The sequence below is a fragment of the Pelophylax lessonae genome (assembly GCF_965119305.1).
Source record: "Pelophylax lessonae genome assembly, chromosome: 3".
NCBI lineage: Eukaryota > Metazoa > Chordata > Amphibia > Anura > Ranidae > Pelophylax > Pelophylax lessonae.
The window spans coordinates 291,719,976-291,740,802 of NC_138770.1; the positions used below are offsets into that span (position 1 = coordinate 291,719,976).

The 20,827-nt window shown below is 40.9% G+C and overlaps 1 protein-coding gene across 1 annotated transcript in view; it reads left to right on the top strand.

The window, feature by feature from the left end:
• The window catches only part of LOC309551109 (putative cation-transporting ATPase 13A5), a 252,741-nt gene that overhangs the window by 75,900 nt on the left and 156,014 nt on the right, over positions 1 to 20,827 (top strand). Inside the window, exons 3-10 of the mRNA XM_082251555.1 lie at positions 3,198 to 3,335; positions 7,423 to 7,493; positions 7,573 to 7,653; positions 8,765 to 8,834; positions 9,303 to 9,437; positions 9,537 to 9,609; positions 12,916 to 13,047; positions 17,776 to 17,946. Of these exons, the coding sequence (XP_082107681.1) occupies positions 3,198 to 3,335; positions 7,423 to 7,493; positions 7,573 to 7,653; positions 8,765 to 8,834; positions 9,303 to 9,437; positions 9,537 to 9,609; positions 12,916 to 13,047; positions 17,776 to 17,946 (871 nt within the window). The remainder of the gene's footprint in view (positions 1 to 3,197; positions 3,336 to 7,422; positions 7,494 to 7,572; positions 7,654 to 8,764; positions 8,835 to 9,302; positions 9,438 to 9,536; positions 9,610 to 12,915; positions 13,048 to 17,775; positions 17,947 to 20,827) is intronic.

Consider the following 20,827-nt stretch of genomic DNA (forward strand, 5'->3'; position numbering starts at 1 on the left):
GGCTAAGGCTCCTTCAGCATGAAGGTGTGCCCTCACCCATATCGGGGGCGGGGGGAAGTCTTTGCTGATTTCTGGATCTCTGGAGTTCCCTGGTGCAAGACAAGTGGGTCCATGAAGTAGTTCCATTCGGTTATAAGATCAAGTTTCACTCTTGTCCACCAGCAAGGTTTTTTCCTTCCAACTTAAGCCTGTCCCCAGACCTCTAAAGGGCCTGTTTGGGGTGGTACAAGACCTGTTCCTTCAAGGGGGGATTGTCCTGGTACCGACTTCAGAACATTTTCAGGGTTTTTACTCAAAGCTGTTCAGTCTCCAGGAAGGAAGGAAAAGTGCGTCCAATCCTGGACCTCAAGGCGCTCAACTGCTTTGTGCGGGTACAGAAGTTCAGAATGGAATCCATTTGAACTGTGGTGGCATCCCTGCATCAGGGAGATTTCCTCTCCTCTATCGATATCAAGGATGCCTACCTTCACTTTTCAATATGTGTCAGTCACCAGCATTTTCTCTGCTTTGCTGTAGGAGAGGAGCATTATTAGTTTGTGGCGTTACCCTTGGGCTCGCCTCTGCTCCTCGGGTCTTCACAAAAGTGTTAGCCCCGGTGCTAGCTTTGCTACGCCAATGGGGGATTGTGGTACTGGGCTACCTTTGCTCTTGTGGAAAACCTGGAGATCACAATACAAACTCTCTGCGGGAGTTTGGCTGGATTTTGAATTTTCAGAAGTCTGCTCTGGCTCCGTCCATGAAGCTGGACTATCTGGGCCTGACTCTGGACTTGGCCTTAGCCAGAGTGTTCCTTCGTCTGCACAAACTCCAGAAATTGCAGGCTGCAATTTGCCTCCTGCTGTCCAACAAACGGACGTTCCTCTGTACTTTCATGTGGGTGCTGGGCCTGATGTTGTCTACCTTCAAGGTGGTTCCATTTTCACGGTTCTGTACGAGGTTCCTGCAAGGGAGATTCTGACCAAATGAGACAAGGCTCTGCCGTCTCTGGACAATCAGATTTGGGGGGAGTCAGGGAACGAAGAAGTCCCTGATATGGCGGCTTCTTTCTCTGGCACTTTGGCTGGGAAAATCCTTCCTGCTCTTGTATTGGACAGTGGTCACCAAGGATGCCAGCGTGTCCTGCTGGGGAGGCATCCTGTCTGGAACATTGGACGGATCGTTTTCAGGGTTGTCCAGTGCGCATTCAATCAGACAATGCCACGGCCGTGGCTTATGTCAATCACCAAGGGGGCACAAGAAGTATCCTGGCGGTTCTGGAGGTAGCTGGCATGCTAAGGTGGGCAGAATGGTTTGTTCCAGCCCTCTCCACTGTAACATTCCTGGGGTGGAAAATGGCAGATGGATTACCTCAGTCGGGAAGCACTGGACCAAGGGGAGTGGTCCCTTCATCCGGAGGTGTTTCATCAGCTGTGTCTCTGATGGGGCGCCCCCGAGGTGTCTCGGCACAACAGAAAGGTGCAGAGATTTGTGGCTCGGCCAAGGAATCCTCTGGTGGACGCCACCGGCGCGCTGGTGGCCTCGTGGGGTCAGTATCGGCTTATTTACGCCTTCCCTCCTCTCAAGCTTCTGCCCAGACTTCTATGCAGGATCTAGGGGGAAGGGATTCTGGTCATCTTAATGGCTCCGAACTGGCCTCGTTGGGCTTGGTACACCAATCTGGTGTGGCTGGTCCCCGACGTTCTTTGGAAGCTTCTTCTCAAGGAGGATCTGCTGTCTCAAGGACCGATCTTCCATCTTGCTTTACAGTTGCTGGCTTTGACGGCTTGACTGTTAAATGCCAGGTGCTGAAGGATAGGGTGTTGGAACTGGTGGCCTTATCCTGTCATTCACCTTACCTGGTGATTCCCAGGGATAAGGTGGTTCTTCGCCCCTGTCCATCTTTCCTTCCAAAGGTTGTCTCTGATTTTTATTTGAATTAAGACATTGTGTTGCTTTCCCTGTGTCCCAATTTCCTTGCATGCCTTGGATGTTTGGGGCAATTAGGAAGTCATGCTCTCTATTTGTGCTCGTGGACGGACCTCGAAAAGGGTTGCCTGCTTCCTCTGAGACCATTTCCAGATGGATCAGACAGACGGTGGTTCAGGCCTATTCCATCAGGGTTCAGGTTCTTCTTTCCCCTGTCAAGGCGCACTCTACTAGAGCACTTAGTGCCTCCTGGGCCTTCTGTCATCAGGCATCCGTGACACAGGTTTGCAAGGTGGCCACCTGGTCGTCAGTGCAAACTTTTACAATGTTTTATAAAGTGGATGTGTTGACATCTGCGGATGCTTCCTTTAGCCACAAGGTTTCGCAGGCTGCTGTTTAAGAGGACCTAATCCTCTTTGAGGGTGTATTGTTTTTTTCAGGTGGGCTCTAGTTGTTTGGTTGAGCTCCTTTTGCCTGGTTGACTGTTTAGCCTTGGGAATTTTTTTTTTTTTTTGTTTTTCCTACCCCTCATATTTAACACTGCTTTGGGACGTCCCAATGGTTATGAATACCAGGAGCTGTGTCCGTCAATGAACAATAGAGAAAATAGGATTTTAGACAGTAAAATCCATTTCTCTGATGCTCATTGATGGACACAGCACCCACTCCTCTGTGGAGTTGTTATTCTCCTGACACTGCTTATAACAAAACTGAGTGGCTATAGCAGAGAGCGGGTGTATACCCCCTGGGAGTGCCCAGGGGTGTAGCCAGAATTCTTTTCTACCTAGTGTCCTACTCTGGAAGGGGGCAGTATAACCCAATGGTTATGAATGCCAGGAGCTATGTCCATCAATGAACATCAGAGAAATGGATTTTACAGTAGGTCAAAAATCCAATTTTTACATTTTGACCATGGATAAGTTTTTTTTTTCACAATATTAAACTTTATTCAAAAATTAAGATGCATTACAAAAGTAAAGTGCAATAGTTACATACAAATTATTATGCAACCTTCAACATATACATCAATAGATACATCTATTATGCATAAAAGGAAAATGGTACAAAATAATGTTCTTTAGCATAGAAATAATCTATTTGAAAACAGTAGATATTAGAAAATTCTACAATTAAGTGCAAAAATGGTACCTAGATAGCACAGTCTAAGTACCTAGTAGGATGAACAGAGGTAAGGATACGTTTTAATGAATTACTATACATCTGAAGGGAAATGAGTTTAGGGCATTCTCCACTACAGAACTAACAAATAGTATGGAATGTTTTCTCACCAGAATGAATTTAAGAAATACACAAAGAAGAAAGTGACATGGATACATGGATCAGATGTGCCTAAAACTATATCTCAGCCTGATGATACATCACAAGAGAACTCCAAACTGCATAAACTATTATGGAAGCCTGAGCAGAAGGTGAGCAACTAAACACCGCTTTTAGATGAATGCTAGCAGTCCTGCTTTATATTGCTGGGGTCCTGGATTTATTCCCACCAGGTATGCTGCCTGTGAATCTTTCACAGGATGGTTAAAGACTAAGTTCACCTTTTCCAGAAAATAGCCTATGCAGTCAAGGAGTCCCAGTAGATATTAAAAACTGCAACTTTGTAAAATAGTCATTCATTTTATTGTTTTACCTGTAAAATATTTGGGTCTCCTCAGAAGTATGGCTTAAAAACAGCTTGTTAGCAAGCCCCACATTCTGCCTTGTTGCTAGGACATTAAAACTGTAATTTTTCACTGCTGAAATGCTGGCATTAGGCATCACATTGATTTCACATCCTAGCAACAATTCAGGACATGGGAGTTGCTAACTAGGAGTTTTTTATCCAGGCTTCTGAAGGGGAGACAAATTACCTAAAAGCGAAAAAAAAAAAAAAGATTGATTTAAAAAGCTGTGCAGATTTTTAATATCTACAGTAGTGATTGAAAGTTTGGGCACCCCAGGTAAAAATTTGTATTAATGTGCATAAAGAAGCCAAGGAAAGATGGAAAAATCTCCAAAAGGCATCAAATTACAGATTAGACATTGTTATAATATGTCAACAAAAGTTAGATTTTATTTCCATCATTGACACTTTCAAAATTACAGAAAACAAAAAAAAATGGCGTCTGCAAAAGTTTGGGCACCCTGCAGAATTTATAGCATGCACTGCCCCCTTTGCAAGGCTGAGACCTGCCAGTGTCATGGGTTGTTCTCAATCATCGTCCGGGAAGACCAGGTGATGTCAATATCAAAGGTTTCAAATGCCCAGACTCATCTGGCCTTGCCCCAACAATCAGCACCATGGGATCTTTTAAGCAGTTGTTTAGAAAACTGAAACTGAAAATAGTTGACGCTCACAAAGCTGGAGAAGGCTATAAGAAGATAGCAAAGCGTTTTCAGATGTCAATATCCTCTGTTCGGAATGTAATTAAGAAATGGCAGTCATCAGGAACAGAGGAAGTTAAAGCAAGATCTGGAAGACCAAGAAAAATATCAGACAGAACAGCTCGCAGGATTGTGAGAAAAACAATTCAAAACCCACGTTTGACTGCACGATCCCTCCAGAAAGATCTGGCAGACACTGGAGTTGTGGTACACTATACCACTATAAAGAGATACTTGTACAAATATGGTCTTCATGGAAGAGTCATCAGAAGGAAACCTCTTCTACTTCCTCACCACAAAAATCAGCGTTTGAACTTTGCAAATGAACATATAGACAAGCCTGATGCATTTTGGAAACAAGTTCTGTGGACCGATAAGGTTAAAATTTAACTTTTTGGCCGGAATGAGCAAAGGTACGTTTGGAGAAGAAAGGGCACAGAATTTAATGAAAAGAACCTCTGTCCAACTGTTAAGCATGGGGGTGGATCAATCACGCTTTGGGGTTGTATTGCAGCCAGTGGCACAGGGAACATCTCACGAGTAGAAGGAAAAATGGATTCAATAAAATTTCAGCAAATTTTGGATGGTAACTTGATGCCATTTGTGAAAAAAGCTGAAGTTAAAGAGAGGATGGGTTCTACAAATGGATAATGATCCTAAACACACCTCGCAATCCACGGGAGATTACATCAAGAGGCATAAACTGAAGGTTTTGCCATGGCCTTCACAATCTCCTGACCTCAACATAATTGAAAATCTATGGATAGACCTTAAAAGAGCAGTGCGTGACAGACAGCCCAGAAATCTCAAAGAACTGGAAGACTTTTGTAAGGAAGAATGGGCAAAGATACCTCAAACAAGAATTGAAAGACTCTTGGCTGGCTACAAAAAGCGTTTACAAGCTGTGATACTTGCCAAAGGGGGCAGTGCAGGGTGCCCAAACTTTTTTCAGACACCTTTTTTTTTGTTTTCTGTTATTTTGAAAGTGTAAATGATGGAAATAAAATCTAACTTTTGTTGACATATTATAAGAATGTCCAATCTGTAATGTGATGCCTTTTGGAGATTTTTCCATCTTTCCTTGGCTTCTTTATGCACGTTAATAAAATTTTTTACCTGGGGTGCCCAAACTTTTGATCACCACTGTATCTACTAGGACTCCTTAACTGCATGGGCTGTTTTCTGGAAAAGTTGAACTTCGTTTTTTAAGGCAAAGAATATATTTAACTACTGCCAACCATTAATCACTGCTATTTATCAAAATATATATATAAATATAGTTTTATTATTAAGCATGTAACTGGAAGAAGAGTTCCTCTGCATCACTATTTAGTCACAAATTAGGTTTTATCAGTTATAATGTACTTGATGAAAGCCAGCAAGTCAAAACATATAGAGTGGCTAACTGAATCAGGGACTCATTTCTCTGTAATAAAATTTCAAGTATGCAAAGATTAAGACCCTGGCCTTTGTTCCTGAAACTTCTGTTAGTGGCGTCCGATGGTCTTGGCCTTGATTTGTTTATGTGTTACTAGTAATTTAAGTTAAGGGTTTTCTTTGTCCTGTTACTTCCCAAAAACAATTCTGAATAATCACTAGATTTTATTTATGTTCCAAACTAAAAATGTTTGCATATCTACTGATTTTACAGCTGTTGTCCTTTTAAAGCAGGACCTGCAGGTTATTTAGCTGCACCGTGTATTTAAAATATTTTTAGTCGACCCTTTATTGGTGTACAAGCATCTATTGTCAGTGCTCCTTACCTGGTGGTGCTCTTTAAAAAGCCATTTGTTTTTATAAACCAACATTTATAAGCACTATGAAGTCATCATCTTTGCTAGTATATGGGAAAGTTTTTGAATCTATCCCAGTGTAATCATTTAAATCTTTTAGCTAGTGATACACAGTAGCACATTGTAAAGTTGTACACAATAGCTAATTATTACTCTAAATACATTTTAGTTAATGGAAAGTGGAACTGCACATACAATATTAAGATATTTTATTGTTAGATATGCCCTGCTGCGGAAAATCCTCTTTTCTTCCTTTGTGACTCTGTTTATTAAAACAAATTGATGGGGAAATCCAAATGTCGCTGTTTGTCATCAAAAGGAGGCAAGGAGAAATCTCTCAAAGGGGGCATTTGTTCTGGCAACAGCTGTCATATCTGGGATTTTCCCAAGCTTTGGTGAGACTCCGCTTTTTTGTTATGGCTCTGGGACAGGAAGTAGGAGAAAAGCATCCCAATGGGGACAGAAACTATAAAAACCCTTCCCTATGCAATCTAAAAGATGGGGAAATGTTTTGACTGGTTTCTTATTTTAAAACTGTGCAATTTTCAAAATGGAAACACAGCACAGCACTATATTATTAATATTGTTGTTTAATTTTAAACATTATTAAAATGAATGCTCCCTGCTAGATGGAATTTTAAAAAGATTACTGTGCTTTGTTACGTGTTCTCCATGGCAGTGTCCTGTCCACATGTCACTTGCCTTTTAGCCTAGAAAATGGCCACTATTGTTGTTTTGACATTCAGCAACTATTGACTTCAAAGGTGTTTGGCACTCAAACTTTAGTAATGTTCGCCGGTCTTGAATTGAACCCAGGTAATTGTCATGTTGATGATAACCTCTGAATGTTACTTAGAGACTAATGGGCTCCCTGGAGTATGGTTGCCTGAGATTTATTGAATCCATATGTATACAAAGGCTTTGTTTCAGTTGCACAATAGTTACAGTCACACTCCAGTGCAGTTAAGCTACCTATTTTTTGTAGCTACTGTAATTCATAGGCAGGTAAATAAAGTCTATATCAAAAGTAGGAATTTTAAAATCAAGAGATGCAATGAATATTACCTTGTAAAACCTGTTTGGACCTATGTGATCTGCAAAGGATCAACCAACTTAGGAAAAAAGGTAAAGTCATTTATGGATTGTATGATTCTCTGCAGACTGAGCTGGGTGTTTAAACTAATTTGCTCATCAAGTCACAAGTTTTTCACTCTAATGCATATAAAACGATATAGGGCATGAGTTTATATGTTTAAGTATTTAAAACCAATGTTGTACTATATATACACGTTACCTATATTTTCTTCAGTCTTATAATTAATTTTGAATAACTTTGCAGGTGCGCTGCATCAGGGTACAAAAAACTCGCTATGTTTGGAATACACTAGAAGCCAGATTTCAGAAAGCTGGGTAAGATTTTATTCATTGTGCTGTTTTTGTCAACATTATTTTTGAATCAAGTTAAAATGTGTTTTCTCATTTGGTTTAGAGTCCTGGAAGAAAATCTTTCATGCTCTGATATTCATAAAAAATATGGAATGGGTTTAAGTAGCGAGGAACAGAATGCCAGGTATGTTTATTTGTGGAACATGAAGACTATGTGCAAGTTTTTATGTGTACTAGGCTGCATTTAAAGTTGAGTTCTGGGATGCATTTGAAGTGTATCTCTAGTCAAAACATTTTTATTTCTTTTTTTGTTTTGGATAGTGCAGAGGGTTAGAACCTCTGCCAAGTTCTTTTTGCTGTCTGTGTCCCAAAGTTTTTGTATATATGACCATTGTCATTATGAAACGACATGCAAAGAAATCCAAAATGTTATAGTTGTCCACAGAAAAGAGGTAAGGGGAAATCTTCTAATGGGGAAACCTGTTCCAGAGACAGCTGTCTAAGGAAAGAACTATCCTCCCTTTAGGAGATTTCCTTTAACTTCCTGCTGTGTCCCAGGAAAGGGAAATTAAGGGAAATTCTTCAAGTGCGTACAGACATACAAATAAATACATAAATAAATAGCCTGGCCTTCCCTACTCCATCTAAAAAAATACTATGGAAGCACTTTAACATGATCACTACCTTGTTGCTCTTATGACCATTTTAAATTACAGGTTCTCTAACTACAAGTACATGATCTCTAAGTACATTCACACTGAATCACAATTTTATGAGTATAACACTTCATTATGAAAAATGCCATTTTATAGTGTTACAATTCTGCACCAGTTCTAACCTTACAAGAAAATGTACTTGACAGCTAATATTTTAGAATTAATTCCGTAAAAATGTTGGTACAGTGTGAGTGTTTTAATCAAATTGTTGAATGACAATCTAATCATCTATGTAGTAAAAGCATTTTCATTATAAAAAATCATAGGCTTTAAATACTTGGACCTGTCTTTGAAAATCAGTGAGAGTTGGCAAGTCCTTTTAAACATGTATGTATGTATGTACAGTATGTATGTATGTATGTATGGGTAGTATGCTGTGTACAGAAGCCATTTCATCATTCCTGCCTAAAATATCATAGATAAATTATTTACTACAGACTCAAACAACGTATTTGCTTTAGATCTTATTCACTATTACTATTTTTTTGTTGCGCTTATTGCTTTGTTTTTCATTGCTTTCTTATTTTATATTTTATTTATATTTAAATTTTCTTATTTTATTTATTTTTAAACTTGTAGGCAGCAGTTATGTGGACCAAACACAATAGAAGTAGAAATTGCTCCAATATGGAAACTGTTATTTAAGGAGGTAACATTGCTAATCCATTCTGTTGTTGTTTCTTTTGGATGCTTCATGAGTGTTAGCAGTAGATACCCTAAAGAGCATGCACTTCATATGTAGCTCTTTGACCATATCGCATTCCTTATTATTACTAATTGGTTGGAAAGGGATAAAATGCACACAGTTTAATAATGTATAGAGCGTTAAGCATTTTTTTAAAATCATGTTCAAATGTATTTGGATGTTATAGAAATAAAGGGTATTTTTCAGAAATGTGCATAATAAACCTATCAATTTCTTGTTCAAATAAAGTATATAATCTATGTGATTCTATATGACTGCCAGTTAGGGACCTTAGATTGTGAGCACCTTGAGGGCAAGGACTGATGTGAATGCACAAAATATTTGTAAAACGCTGCGTAAAATGTCAGCGCAATATAAGTACCTCTAATAAAGAAAAATAAATCAATAACATCTATACATTGTTGTTAACAGATTTTGAACCCATTTTACTTTTTTGAAGTTTATTCACTAACTATATGGCTGATAACTGGATATATTGAATATTCGTTGGCAATATTAATTATGACCATCTTGTCAATTCTTGCAACAATTTACTTGCTAAGGATGGTAAGCATAAATCTGTTACTTTGATATTTCCATATTATTTGTTTTATTCTAAATAAACAGATGCTAACTAAGTTATTTGGTTTTCTTTACCTTTTATAGCAATCAGTTAAATTGCATCATATGGTGGAATCCCATAACAATGTTTTTGTGTCGGTTCTTCAGAGAAATGGAGGTAAGACACCCAGAGGGCAAAAAAACAAAACAAAACAAACATGTCATACTTACCTGCTCTGTAAAATGATTTTGCACAGGGCAGGCCTGATCCTCCTCTTCTCGGGTTCCCCTGCCTGCGCTCCTTGTTCCCCTCCTCGCCAAGTGCCCACATAGCAAACCACCTGCTATGGGGGCACTCGTGCGTGCTCGTTTCCAAGCCTGCTGCTCTATCTAAGCCAATTAGGAGTGAGAGAGCCGAGAGATCTGGCTCAGGGAATATTAAGAGGGAGCTGGGGGCGGGGAGGCTTTAGCTGATTTGGTTTTTAAAAGCTTGAATACAGCAATTTCTTGCAATAGAAAATAGTATAAAGTACACCTGCCTTTTCAATTAACCATTTTTTCTACCTTTCCTCTGTTTCAGCTCTGCAGTGTCAAAAAGTCTTTTTGGCATTTGGGACTTTTGGGAGTGTTGGATACCTGTATCCTAAACCATCTACTGGTTCCTTCTTCTATTTCCTATATCATTGCAGGGCTCAGTTTTAGCTTTTTATTATCCTACAAATAACTTGAAGACCAAAATATGGCTTCAGTTATTCAATGAGAGGAAAGAAGTGTAAACGACTAGTATCTTACAATACCCGCATTCTGTATTACCTGGAGGCACACAGTTGTTTCTTTCTAACACAGGTGTTTTGAACATCAGTGTTTCCTAGAAAGGAAAACTGTATGCATAACTAATGTATTCAGGTTTAGTGCATGGTGGGTCAGTAGGCACCAGTTTACTTGGATATTACTTCATTACTAATTTGCCTATCTGCCTTTTTGAGCTGCCTGACGTAACCCGAGTGATTAATTTTCTCTTGATTGTCTTCATGGTCAATTCCTTTTGACTCCTCTTCTATTTCAAGGCAACTTATTAAGGTGTAGGCTAAACTGTGAATAGATTGGGGAATAGTTAGACCCCCTTGTCAAGATTTGATTACTAACCGTGTCTTCATTTTGGAGATTCTTCTTATCTATTTGTTCTGGCAACCATTGTTACTAAGAAATTAGGGGGGTTTAAATTTATAGAGCTTTCTCCAGATCAGGAGGTGAGCAGAAATCTTCCAATGGGGACACCTGTTTAGGGACAACTGTGTAAGAGGGTAATTCCCCTCGCTTTGGGAGATTTCTTCCAACTTCCTGTTGCATCTGTGGGACAGGATGTGAAGGCTTATTCCCCAAATTGTACACAGATAAAAATGAATAAAAAAAAAAATAACTGGCAGGTGGTTTACCCTGTTTGACATCATTGACATATTTTAATATTGTAATATTAATTGGATAATTTAATATTAAGTGAGTCGTGTCCAAAGAAAGGGGGTGCAGGTTGCTTGCAACATATTTTCAATATGCTCACTTTGAACATCATAGATTGCATTTATACATTTTCTTTTCTTCATGTTCATATAGTGATATAACCCCTTCCTTCTCTATTAAAAACTGAAAAACATTTTGACTGTAACTACACTTTACCCACCTGCTGTCCCTTCACAGTAAATATAGTGCGGGTAGGCAGCAAGTGCAGTCACAATTACATACCTGTACATTGGCTCTTTCTTCTGGGTTTGCAGGCACTCATGCAAACCCGTGCTGTGTCCAGTTTGGCAGCTAGGGCCATCTTACCAAATGGGCACGCTGGGCAATTGCCTGGGGGCCTCACTTGCCCAGGGGGCCCCACCTGCCTAGTGACCCAGCCCCAAGCATTATTCCCGATTTCCGTGTGCATCCTGCTGCCGAACTTAGCAGGTGGCAAGCGCCTGTCAGCTCTGCACTGCTGTCAGGCCACTGGGGAACCCATAACTGCAGGAATGCCCGTCCACCTCCACAGAAACAGGCACACACAGGACAGTAGAGTCTGACTCCCATCCGTGTGTGTGTTCACCGGACCCAGCCTCCGAACTTGGAAGCTGTCATTAGCCTGGTACTGCTGTACCAATAAATATAGACTTATCAATAATTTGCATTTTTATTCTTGTGGGTGATGGTGTAGGCAGGGCCCCAGTGCACTGCATTGCCCGGGGCCCTTAAATGCTCTTAAGATGGCACTGTTGGCAGCTGATTCCAGGTGATGATTTTGGCAGTTGATCAGCTGTGTCCAATCACACACAGACTTCAGTGTTTACAAAAACACAGAAACAAACACACACAGAGTTGTGTGTTTACAAACACACAGAACTCTTTGTGCATAGAAACAGCAGGGAGAAAAATCAACCAGATAGTAAAGTAAAAGTAGCACATAATACATGTTGTTAAGCACACAGTTAACCCCTTGATTGCCCCTAGATATTAACCCTTTCCCAGCCAATGTCATTAGTACAGTGTCAATGTACAAGATTATCAATGATCACTGTATTCCCTGTATTCACTGTATGTGTCCCTAGCGAAGTTAGTGATATTCCCAGATAATGTCTGTTAGTGCAAGATTGCCCACCACCCTATTACAGTCCGATTATAAGTCACTGATCACTACCATTACAGTACAAAAGTCTATAACTGTACAAATTCCAGTATATATAAAATAGTTTGTAGATGCTCTAACTTTCGCACAAACCAATTAATATACACTTATTGGGATTTTTTTTATACTTATTAGGATTTTATTTTTACAAAAGACATGTAGCAGAATACATTTTGTCCTCAATTTATGAAAAGGTTTTATTATTTTTATTTTTTTAATGGATATGATTCATAACAGAAAGTAGAAAATATTGTTTTTTTTCCCCCAAATGTTTGGTCTTTTTCGGTTTAAAAAAACCCAGTGCCAGTTAAATACCACCAAAAGAAAGCTCTGTTTGTGTTAAATTATAAAAAGCTTGTTTGCATACAGTGTTGCATGACCAGTGCTGAATAGCACAAAAAAGTTCTATGCAAAATGTTTATGCTAGTCACTTTAGGGTTGTATAAAAAACTCTACTACAACTCTTTCATCCCACATCCTATTATTTTTAAGACATAAATCAAACTTTTATACCATGTTAGTAAGCCATAGAATATAGGAATGTCATTGGAAATAAAGGTGAGTCAATGGGAATTTCAGGGTTTTTCCTTTCTTCTTTTCCTCAAAAAAATATCTTGACAGATCCGGCTTCCTTTCTTCTCAAATTATCATTTGCATATCTAATGGATTGGTATTACAGTAACATGCACTCGCCCACATCCGCACGGATGTCATTTTGGGTGCAGCAGCTGTTTTCTATGTAGCCACTGCATCCCATTTAACATGAATGTAGCAAACAACATGCAAAAGAAAACAGTTTGGATAATACAACTTTTTGTTTTATAGGGGTTAAAGAAGTACAGTCTAAATACCTGGTCCCTGGAGATGTAATTGTTTTATCAGGGAAGAAGTTTTTTCTGCCCTGTGATGCCATGCTAATATCGGGTGGTTGTGTGGTAAATGAAGGCATGTTGACAGGTACAGCATGCTAAAACGTGATATGAAATGTATCAAGTGTATTATGGTAATTTAAAACTGTTATAGTTATACATTTGTGGTCATGATTTTGCAGGATTTGTACTTGTGAAAAATGACTCTTCATTTGGTTGTAGCCCCTTACGTGCGGCATTGCTTGGGGAGACATGACATCACACGATCCCCTCCCACCTATACATAGTCTCTCTCACTCTGTCTCCCTCTCTTTCCTTCTTTCTCTCTCTCTCTCTCTCTCTCTGGGTTCCATTCATGAAGCGATATAGAGCACCTTAAAAAATGGGGTAAAATACCCCTCAGCATTTTTCAAAATGTTTTCTGGCATTCACAAAAAAAACGCTATTAAAATACCACATTAATTATTTTTTGAAATCATGCAGTATTTTAGTAGTGAAAACATGCAGTAATTTATTGCATATAGCATTTTTTTTCTTAATTTTTAATTGCTGGCAATTTTTAATTGATGGCGTGGAACCCTGCTGACAGCTGATGACTCATCGGTTGATAAGGATACGGTGGCCACCCGTTTCTTAACAACCAGTACACATTCCATTAATACCGCATGCTTCAATCACTACTTAATTAACGCATGCAATTAATTATCTATTTCCTTCTATGAATTTAGATTAACGCCTGTTCATGCAGTATTTACCAAGTGTTTTCAGCGTTTTGCGGTAAATAGGTATGAATAGGTAAAAAGGTATGGTGAATTTACAGTTTTATGATCATATGCTGTATTTAGGGAAAATGTGTCTGTACACCTACTGCGGTTTGATTATTTGAATGGAGTCCTCTGTTTCCTTGTCTCTCTCTTTCCTTTTTTCTCATTCTCTCTCTTTCTCTCTTTCTCTCTCTCTCTCTCTCACTCTCTCTCTCTCTTTCTTTCTCTCTCTCTCTCTCTCTCTCTCTCTTTTTCTTTATCTCTCTCTCTCTCTCTCTCTCTCTCTCTTTTTCTCTCTCTCTCTGTCTGTCTCTCTGTTCTTTCTCTCTGTCTGTCTCTCTCTCTCTCGGTGGAGAAGCTAGACAATTTTTTGCCCAGGGCATAGACTCAGTTTGACACCCCCGCTGCCCCCCCAATAAGGACAGTGGGAGTATGGCAGAGGTTGGTGTCAGCAGGGCAGTGGACCTTGTCGGCCATTTTCCTTCTTTTTTTTGTATTTTTAAACTTTTTTTTTTTCTTTCAAATTTCATTTTTTTTTTCAATTTTTAGCAACTCTGTTGGGGGGCTTTGTGGAAATCCTAGGGGTCTCCCTTTTGAGACAGAGAAAGGCACTGAGGACAGAGTCCCTTGCTCTGCATCCTCAGCTCTATGAATGGGAAATGGTCCATGTTGAGCAGCTTCCTGTTAAGTCACAAACTGTAGTATAGGAAACAGCCGTTAGTGGAGGGGGGGGGGGGGTCAGGCACACAGGGGTCATGTGAATATACAGCAACTACTCCGTGTACCCCAAAACTGCCCCTGAAATCACCTCTGCCCTCCTCCATACATGCAATGGTAGGAGGTGTGCAGTACCCAGGGCCCATTCAAGGATTTTTGTCCACAGACAGAGGTACATGTTACCAACCGCCCCCCCCCCCCCCTTCATCCTGGTGCTCTAAGGCAGCTGCCTAAGCAGCTTTGCTGGTCCTGCTTGCACCTGATAACATCTCACAGCAGCTGTAGCCCTAAGTTTATCTCCTTGCTTATCTTTCGAACACACTCTTCTCAGTGATACCCTTTCTGTAGTAGGGTGGGACCTAACTTTAAATTGGTACCTGATCACATCTTATCCTCCATGTCCCCCTCATCTACCTTGTTCACCTACCATAATGACCCTGAAACCAACAAGTACATTATTCCGAGTGATACCTATAGGGTGGCACCTGATTATAAATTGGAACCAAATTACACCTCATCCCCAAACTGCACTCCCTTCCCCATCCACCCTGTGTATCACCAACAATAACAATGAAACCAAAAAACATATATATAATGAAACCCTTTCCTACCACTGCAGGGGACCTGTCTATAAGTTGGCACACCTGATAACATGAAACAGCAGTAAAAATCCTACATTTTATCTTCTCATCCATCTTGTGCATCTCCCACAATTACCCTGAAACCAAGTAACACATACACCCCCTAGGGCAACTCCTCCATGCCCCCCCCCCCCGCTTTCCTAGTACAGCTTCCCTATCCCCCTTGCATTGCATTGTTGATTTCCTAAACCTATTCTCTAAGAAAAAAAGGCCTGGATAAATGTACATAGTCTAATGTGTTGAGACCTACATGTGAAAATGCCAGTTGAGGCCTACATGTGATTGAAAGGAACCTTATAACTACAACTACTTCGAGCTGGAGCTGTAGTCATGTGGACAGTCACAAAACTCTTTGCTAAATTCCTGACAGGAATCAAGTTTGAGGTCTGTGGCATCAATCACCTGGCAGGTAAAAATGTCAAGGGCCAAGACAAGAGACAAGCCATGTGTGTGGGTCTGTTCCAGTTGGTTAAACAAGCCTGCCAACACTGTGTGGCCTTTTCAGTTTTGAATAGGGCTGAGGCTCCCATTCCACCTTTGATATGCCACACATATGCCCCACTGGAAGTACTCACTATCAACTTTTTAAACCCCAAATGTCAGAAGACAGGTACCATCACATTCAAGGTAGGGTGGACCAATTTACCAAGTTCCGAGTTGCAGTACTGACCTGTGACCAGACTGCCAAGGCTGCTGCCCAGACACTCGGGAAGCACTTCTGCCTTTTTTACAGATGTCCACTGAAGAGATATTCAGACCAAGAATCCTGTTTTGAATGCAAGTTTTTCCAAAAATGGTGCCATTTTCTGAAAATACATGTCTTACAACAGTCCTTTCCAGGTGTACGAGTCTACAATACCCAGAGAAAGGAAACCCAAGAAAAATTGAGGTGGCTACAATAAATACTCCTCAAACTTATGAAGACTAATAAGTGACCCATAAAAGAGATTTTGAGGAACATGTCCAGGTTCATGGGCCAACACAGGTTCAATGGTGGCTGCCTTCTGCTCTTGCACTGTTATCCCCAAGATTGCCAGAAGAAGCTCAGGTCACCCAGCTCATGTTCATGCTTCTGCTGTGGTAGTAGCAAGGCTTCTGTTTTGCTACCAGTAGTGCTCCTATGCTGGATTGTGCAGGTACCAACAAAGCTCCTAAGCCTGATATTAGGCTGTACAGGTAATAGTAGTGGTCCTGTGCTGCAAACAGTAGTACTTTTGGGCAAGATACTAAGCTGTATTTGTACCAGTAGTGCTTCTGTGCAGGCTTTGCGGTGTTGGTAACAGTAGTGCTTCTGTGCAGTGCTAAGAGGGAAGACAGCGCAGCGCCTTCTAAGTGCAGCAAGACATTTATTGAAGTATGTGCAGCAGTATTACACTCACATTTAGTCGGTGAATAAGATGCAGTTAGTCAAGTAATGTTGATCATCAGGAGCATCACTGGAGCGGGTCCTGGTGGTGGAGGCAGTGGATCCCGGTGAGAGCGGCAGGGGGTTCCTCCGTGTGTACAGGGATGGCCTCGGTGGTGTCCGTGGGCTCCTCGTCAACTGGTGGAACGCTGGCACTCGTGGGTCCTGGGATCCTGAAGTCACTCCTGGCGGTGATGCGGGATGCTACGGCGACGCGTTATCGGAGCATGCGCTCCTTCCTCAGGCCGGCCGCATGCTCCGATAACGCGTCGCCGTAGCATCCCGCATCACCGCCAGGAGTGACTTCAGGATCCCAGGACCCACGAGTGCCAGCGTTCCACCAGTTGACGAGGAGCCCACGGACACCACCGAGCCCATCCCTGTACACACGGAGGAACCCCCTGCCGCTCTCACCGGGATCCACTGCCTCCACCACCAGGACCCGCTCCAGTGATGCTCCTGATGATCAACATTACTTGACTAACTGCATCTTATTCACCGACTAAATGTGAGTGTAATACTGCTGCACATACTTCAATAAATGTCTTGCTGCACTTAGAAGGCGCTGCGCTGTCTTCCCTCTTGTCTCCCCCCAGAGATCTCTTCTGTCTCTTCCGCCGGCAGCCGCTACAGTGGACAGCTACCCCCTGAACTGTTTGGGGGTCCCCCCATCCCTGGTGTTTCCCTTCTCCCTTCTCCCCCTCCCCCGGGTCCCAGGACCAGACTTTTTTTTTTTTTTTGAGACCTCTTCTTGCGCCAATTCACCACCAAACTTCTGTGCAGTGCTAGATCCAGCACAAGATGTTAAAATCACTATAGGAGCCAGGGCTAAACAGCATAAGATAATCAGATCCATTGGCCAGCCAGTAGTTGCACAGTGCAGGACACTTAAAGTCCAACAGTATCTGGGAGACACACAGAACCATTCATGACACACTCAACTTCAATAAACATTTTTATTGTATTTTTTCAAATAATATAACATATAGCTATAGTAAGTATTTCACCTTCAAAGGCTCTTTGGATTACTTCAAATAAACCTTTGCCCCTTCGGATCTACTGTGGCAATGCCCTAATATATTTGATGATATCCTAGCTTCTCTTACTTTCTGTGGAAAGCTAAGCCACTGTTTTCAGAAGTTGTGACTATCCCGGGACAACTATAAAATGTGGTAGAATGTACTGTAGTAGTCACAAATGTGAACAATTTCTTGTCCTACCTGTTGTGCAAGTCTTTCTTTAGATATATCTTGATCTTAACTAGTATTTTCCAATTCTGTGTTTCAAAGGAGAAAGTGTTCCTATAACAAAGGTTCCACTACCAAATGTGGACAATGAAATTCCATGGAAAACATACACTGGTGAAAATTGTCGTGGACATATATTATATTGCGGAACTGAGGTTGTTAAGACAAAGCCACCTGCAGATGGACTGGTAAAAGCCGTTGTTCTACAAACAGGTGATATTATAGCACCGTTAAAAGAATAACTAAACTGTATATTTTGTTAAATTAGATTGACAATATTCACTCATTGGTTAATTATGATTGCTAAAAAGTATTGTCAGGACAAAAGCACTCATACTTTGTTTTGTCTTGATAAATTTCTCCCCACTCTACAATTTAGGAATTCAAGCTTTCTCATTCACAGCATCAGTATTAAACTTCCAAAGATTGGACTTTAACACTGGGTACCTGTCATGTAAAAAAATGAAGCACCCCATGGAAATTTTTACCCTTTTTATTATACAGTATTTGAAAAGGCAAACATTAGATCTTTATTTGAAAAGTGCCTACAGGTTTACTGTAGGTGATATGAATAAACACACAGAAAAATTTGCCTTTTCAAAAATATATTTATTCAACAAAAATATAATTATATTAAATGGTGTAGTGTGTAAAAGGTGAGTACACCTTTGATATCAGAAGCTGGTATTGCCCAATTTAGCAGGGATATCTTTATATAGGTATTTTGTATAACTGCCCACCATTGTCTGTCATTGATAGGGAGATTTTTAAAATAGATGAAATTGACAGCTTTCATCTTTCAATGGTTGCTAAATTGGAAAATGGGAAATGAATGATGTCTTAGATCATTGCCTAAATATGAAGAAAGTGGAGGGAAGAGATTGGACTTTATAGGCACCAATATTAAAATTGTATATTCTTTATTAGAAAATTGACAAAAGCACATTGATAACAAAACGCAAAAGAAGAGACATATAAAAAGGACAACATATCATATACAACAATTATTACAATAAGGCGGCAAAGCCTCAAAACGGTTGTGCAAATCGCATAGCCTATCAAGTATTGATTATTTGTACAACAATCACAAGTGATACAAGAATGACCTGTGTTCATGAGGCGGCCCTGGAGAAGGGATAGCCGTCTCCAAAGGGTCGTCTGTACATAGTAGATGCAGATGTTAGGTTGAATCCCAGCTGCCCTACATGTTTCGCTTAACCTAGTAAGCTTCTTCTGGAGCATATGATGAAAGCAAACATCTGAGAGAGATATTTCAGGTGAGAGAACCTTGTGATAAATCAAGCCTTAAAGGCTAGAAGAAATAACGAGGGGGATCGGTGCGCTGTAGTTGGAGCAAAAAGCCTGGTAGGATTACCAGACCTAACATGAGACAAGGAACTTCGAATAACATAGGTACGGAACAAGGTAGGGGCTTGTTATCATGGAAGTTTGGTCCCAAAAGGAGGTAGTATGTGGCGGCCGAATGGAGAGAAAGCCCCGGCCTACAAACCCAAAACACGGGCAGGTGAAGTGAATAACCTCATGTGCCTAAGACCCAGGTGTGTTCAGGCTGTGTATGCTACCGCTACAGCGACCGTGTGGCGGTATCCCCATCCGGGGGGGGCACACACACATTAAAGGGGGTCTACCAGATTCTCATGAACTCCCTGCCCAAAGACCCCTACAACAAGATGGGCAATGTTTGTGGGGAAGAGGCCCTTTCTTTTATGTATGCTTTGCCCAAGGAGTCCCCCTGACAAGGCTCCACCCCATTTTGAGGACATGTAGTCTTATATGGTTAATGAGGGGGGAACTGCATGATTGGATTAAGGGTCTTGTATAGATTTTTAGGGGATGTCATTTTTTTTCCATGTAGTCACTTTTAAATTCCATACCAGACCCGAACAGCCAAGTATGGATTTCACGGGAGACCTAATACATTTTTTTTTTTTTGGGGGGGGGGGGGATTTATGCAAAAAAATTTAAAATAGGCCCCCAGGCAATCCAAAATTACATTTACAAGAAAAATAGTTTAAGTTGTTCTATTTAAAAGAAGAAAATCACACAGACCCCTTCAAAGTTCCCCCACAATATATAAAACCGCAATATATAAAAGACCTTTAGGGGTTTGCTATGTATTTTGGGGGGGGGGACCTTTATGGTCTGTGTGCCTTTTTGCCTCTTGCCTTTTGTGTGCCTTTCTGCTTCTTGCTATATTCATTATAAAGAAATGGGACATGGCAGTGGTGAGTTGATATATTTATGAAATGTGGTTATTTCTAGGTTACATGATTTCAGAATGACAGGGGGGAGGCATAACTGGGGGCAACCCTATTAAATGGGGGATTCTAGATTCCGATAAGCTCCATGCCTGCAGACCCCTACAACCACAAAGGTTGTGGGGAAGAGGTTGTTATCCTCATCAACATAATGGCAAGGTGTTTTGCCAAGGGGCAACCCACTAGCAAAGTACCCACCCATGTTGAGGGCATGGTTCAGGAGGGCAGGAGGGAGGTGCACACTTGCCCCCTTCCCTTTCCTGGCCTGCCAGGCTACATGCTTAGATAAATGTCTGGATTTTTTGGGGGAACCTCAGGCTTTTCTTTATTTTTGAGGGGTTCCCTCTTATAATCCATTCCAGAATGAAACAGACTGGTATAACATTTTAGGGGTCCTCATGATGTTTTTTTGGGTGGCGTTCCCTTAAAATTTATACCAGGCCTTAAGAGACTAGTACTAGTATGAATTATGAGGGAAGGCCATTTTTTTTTTTTTTTTGGGGGGGGGGATTCATAATTCATACCATTTTCTTCAGGCCTGGTATTAATTTTACAGGAGACCCCACCAAAAAATAAAATATAAAAGGAAAAAACAGCATGAGGTCCCATCCAAATGTTGGGCCCTTAGAGGGAATGGAGGCCAGTCTCACAAAAATCATAAAAAAAGCTTGAGGTCCCCCCAGAATTCCAAACCTAATCCTTATTCAAGCATGCAGCCTGACAGGCCAGACAAGAGGTGGGTGGGTGAGTGTGCCCATACCAGGCCACATGAACTCAACATGGTTGGGTACCTTGCTAGATGCAAAGCATCTCAC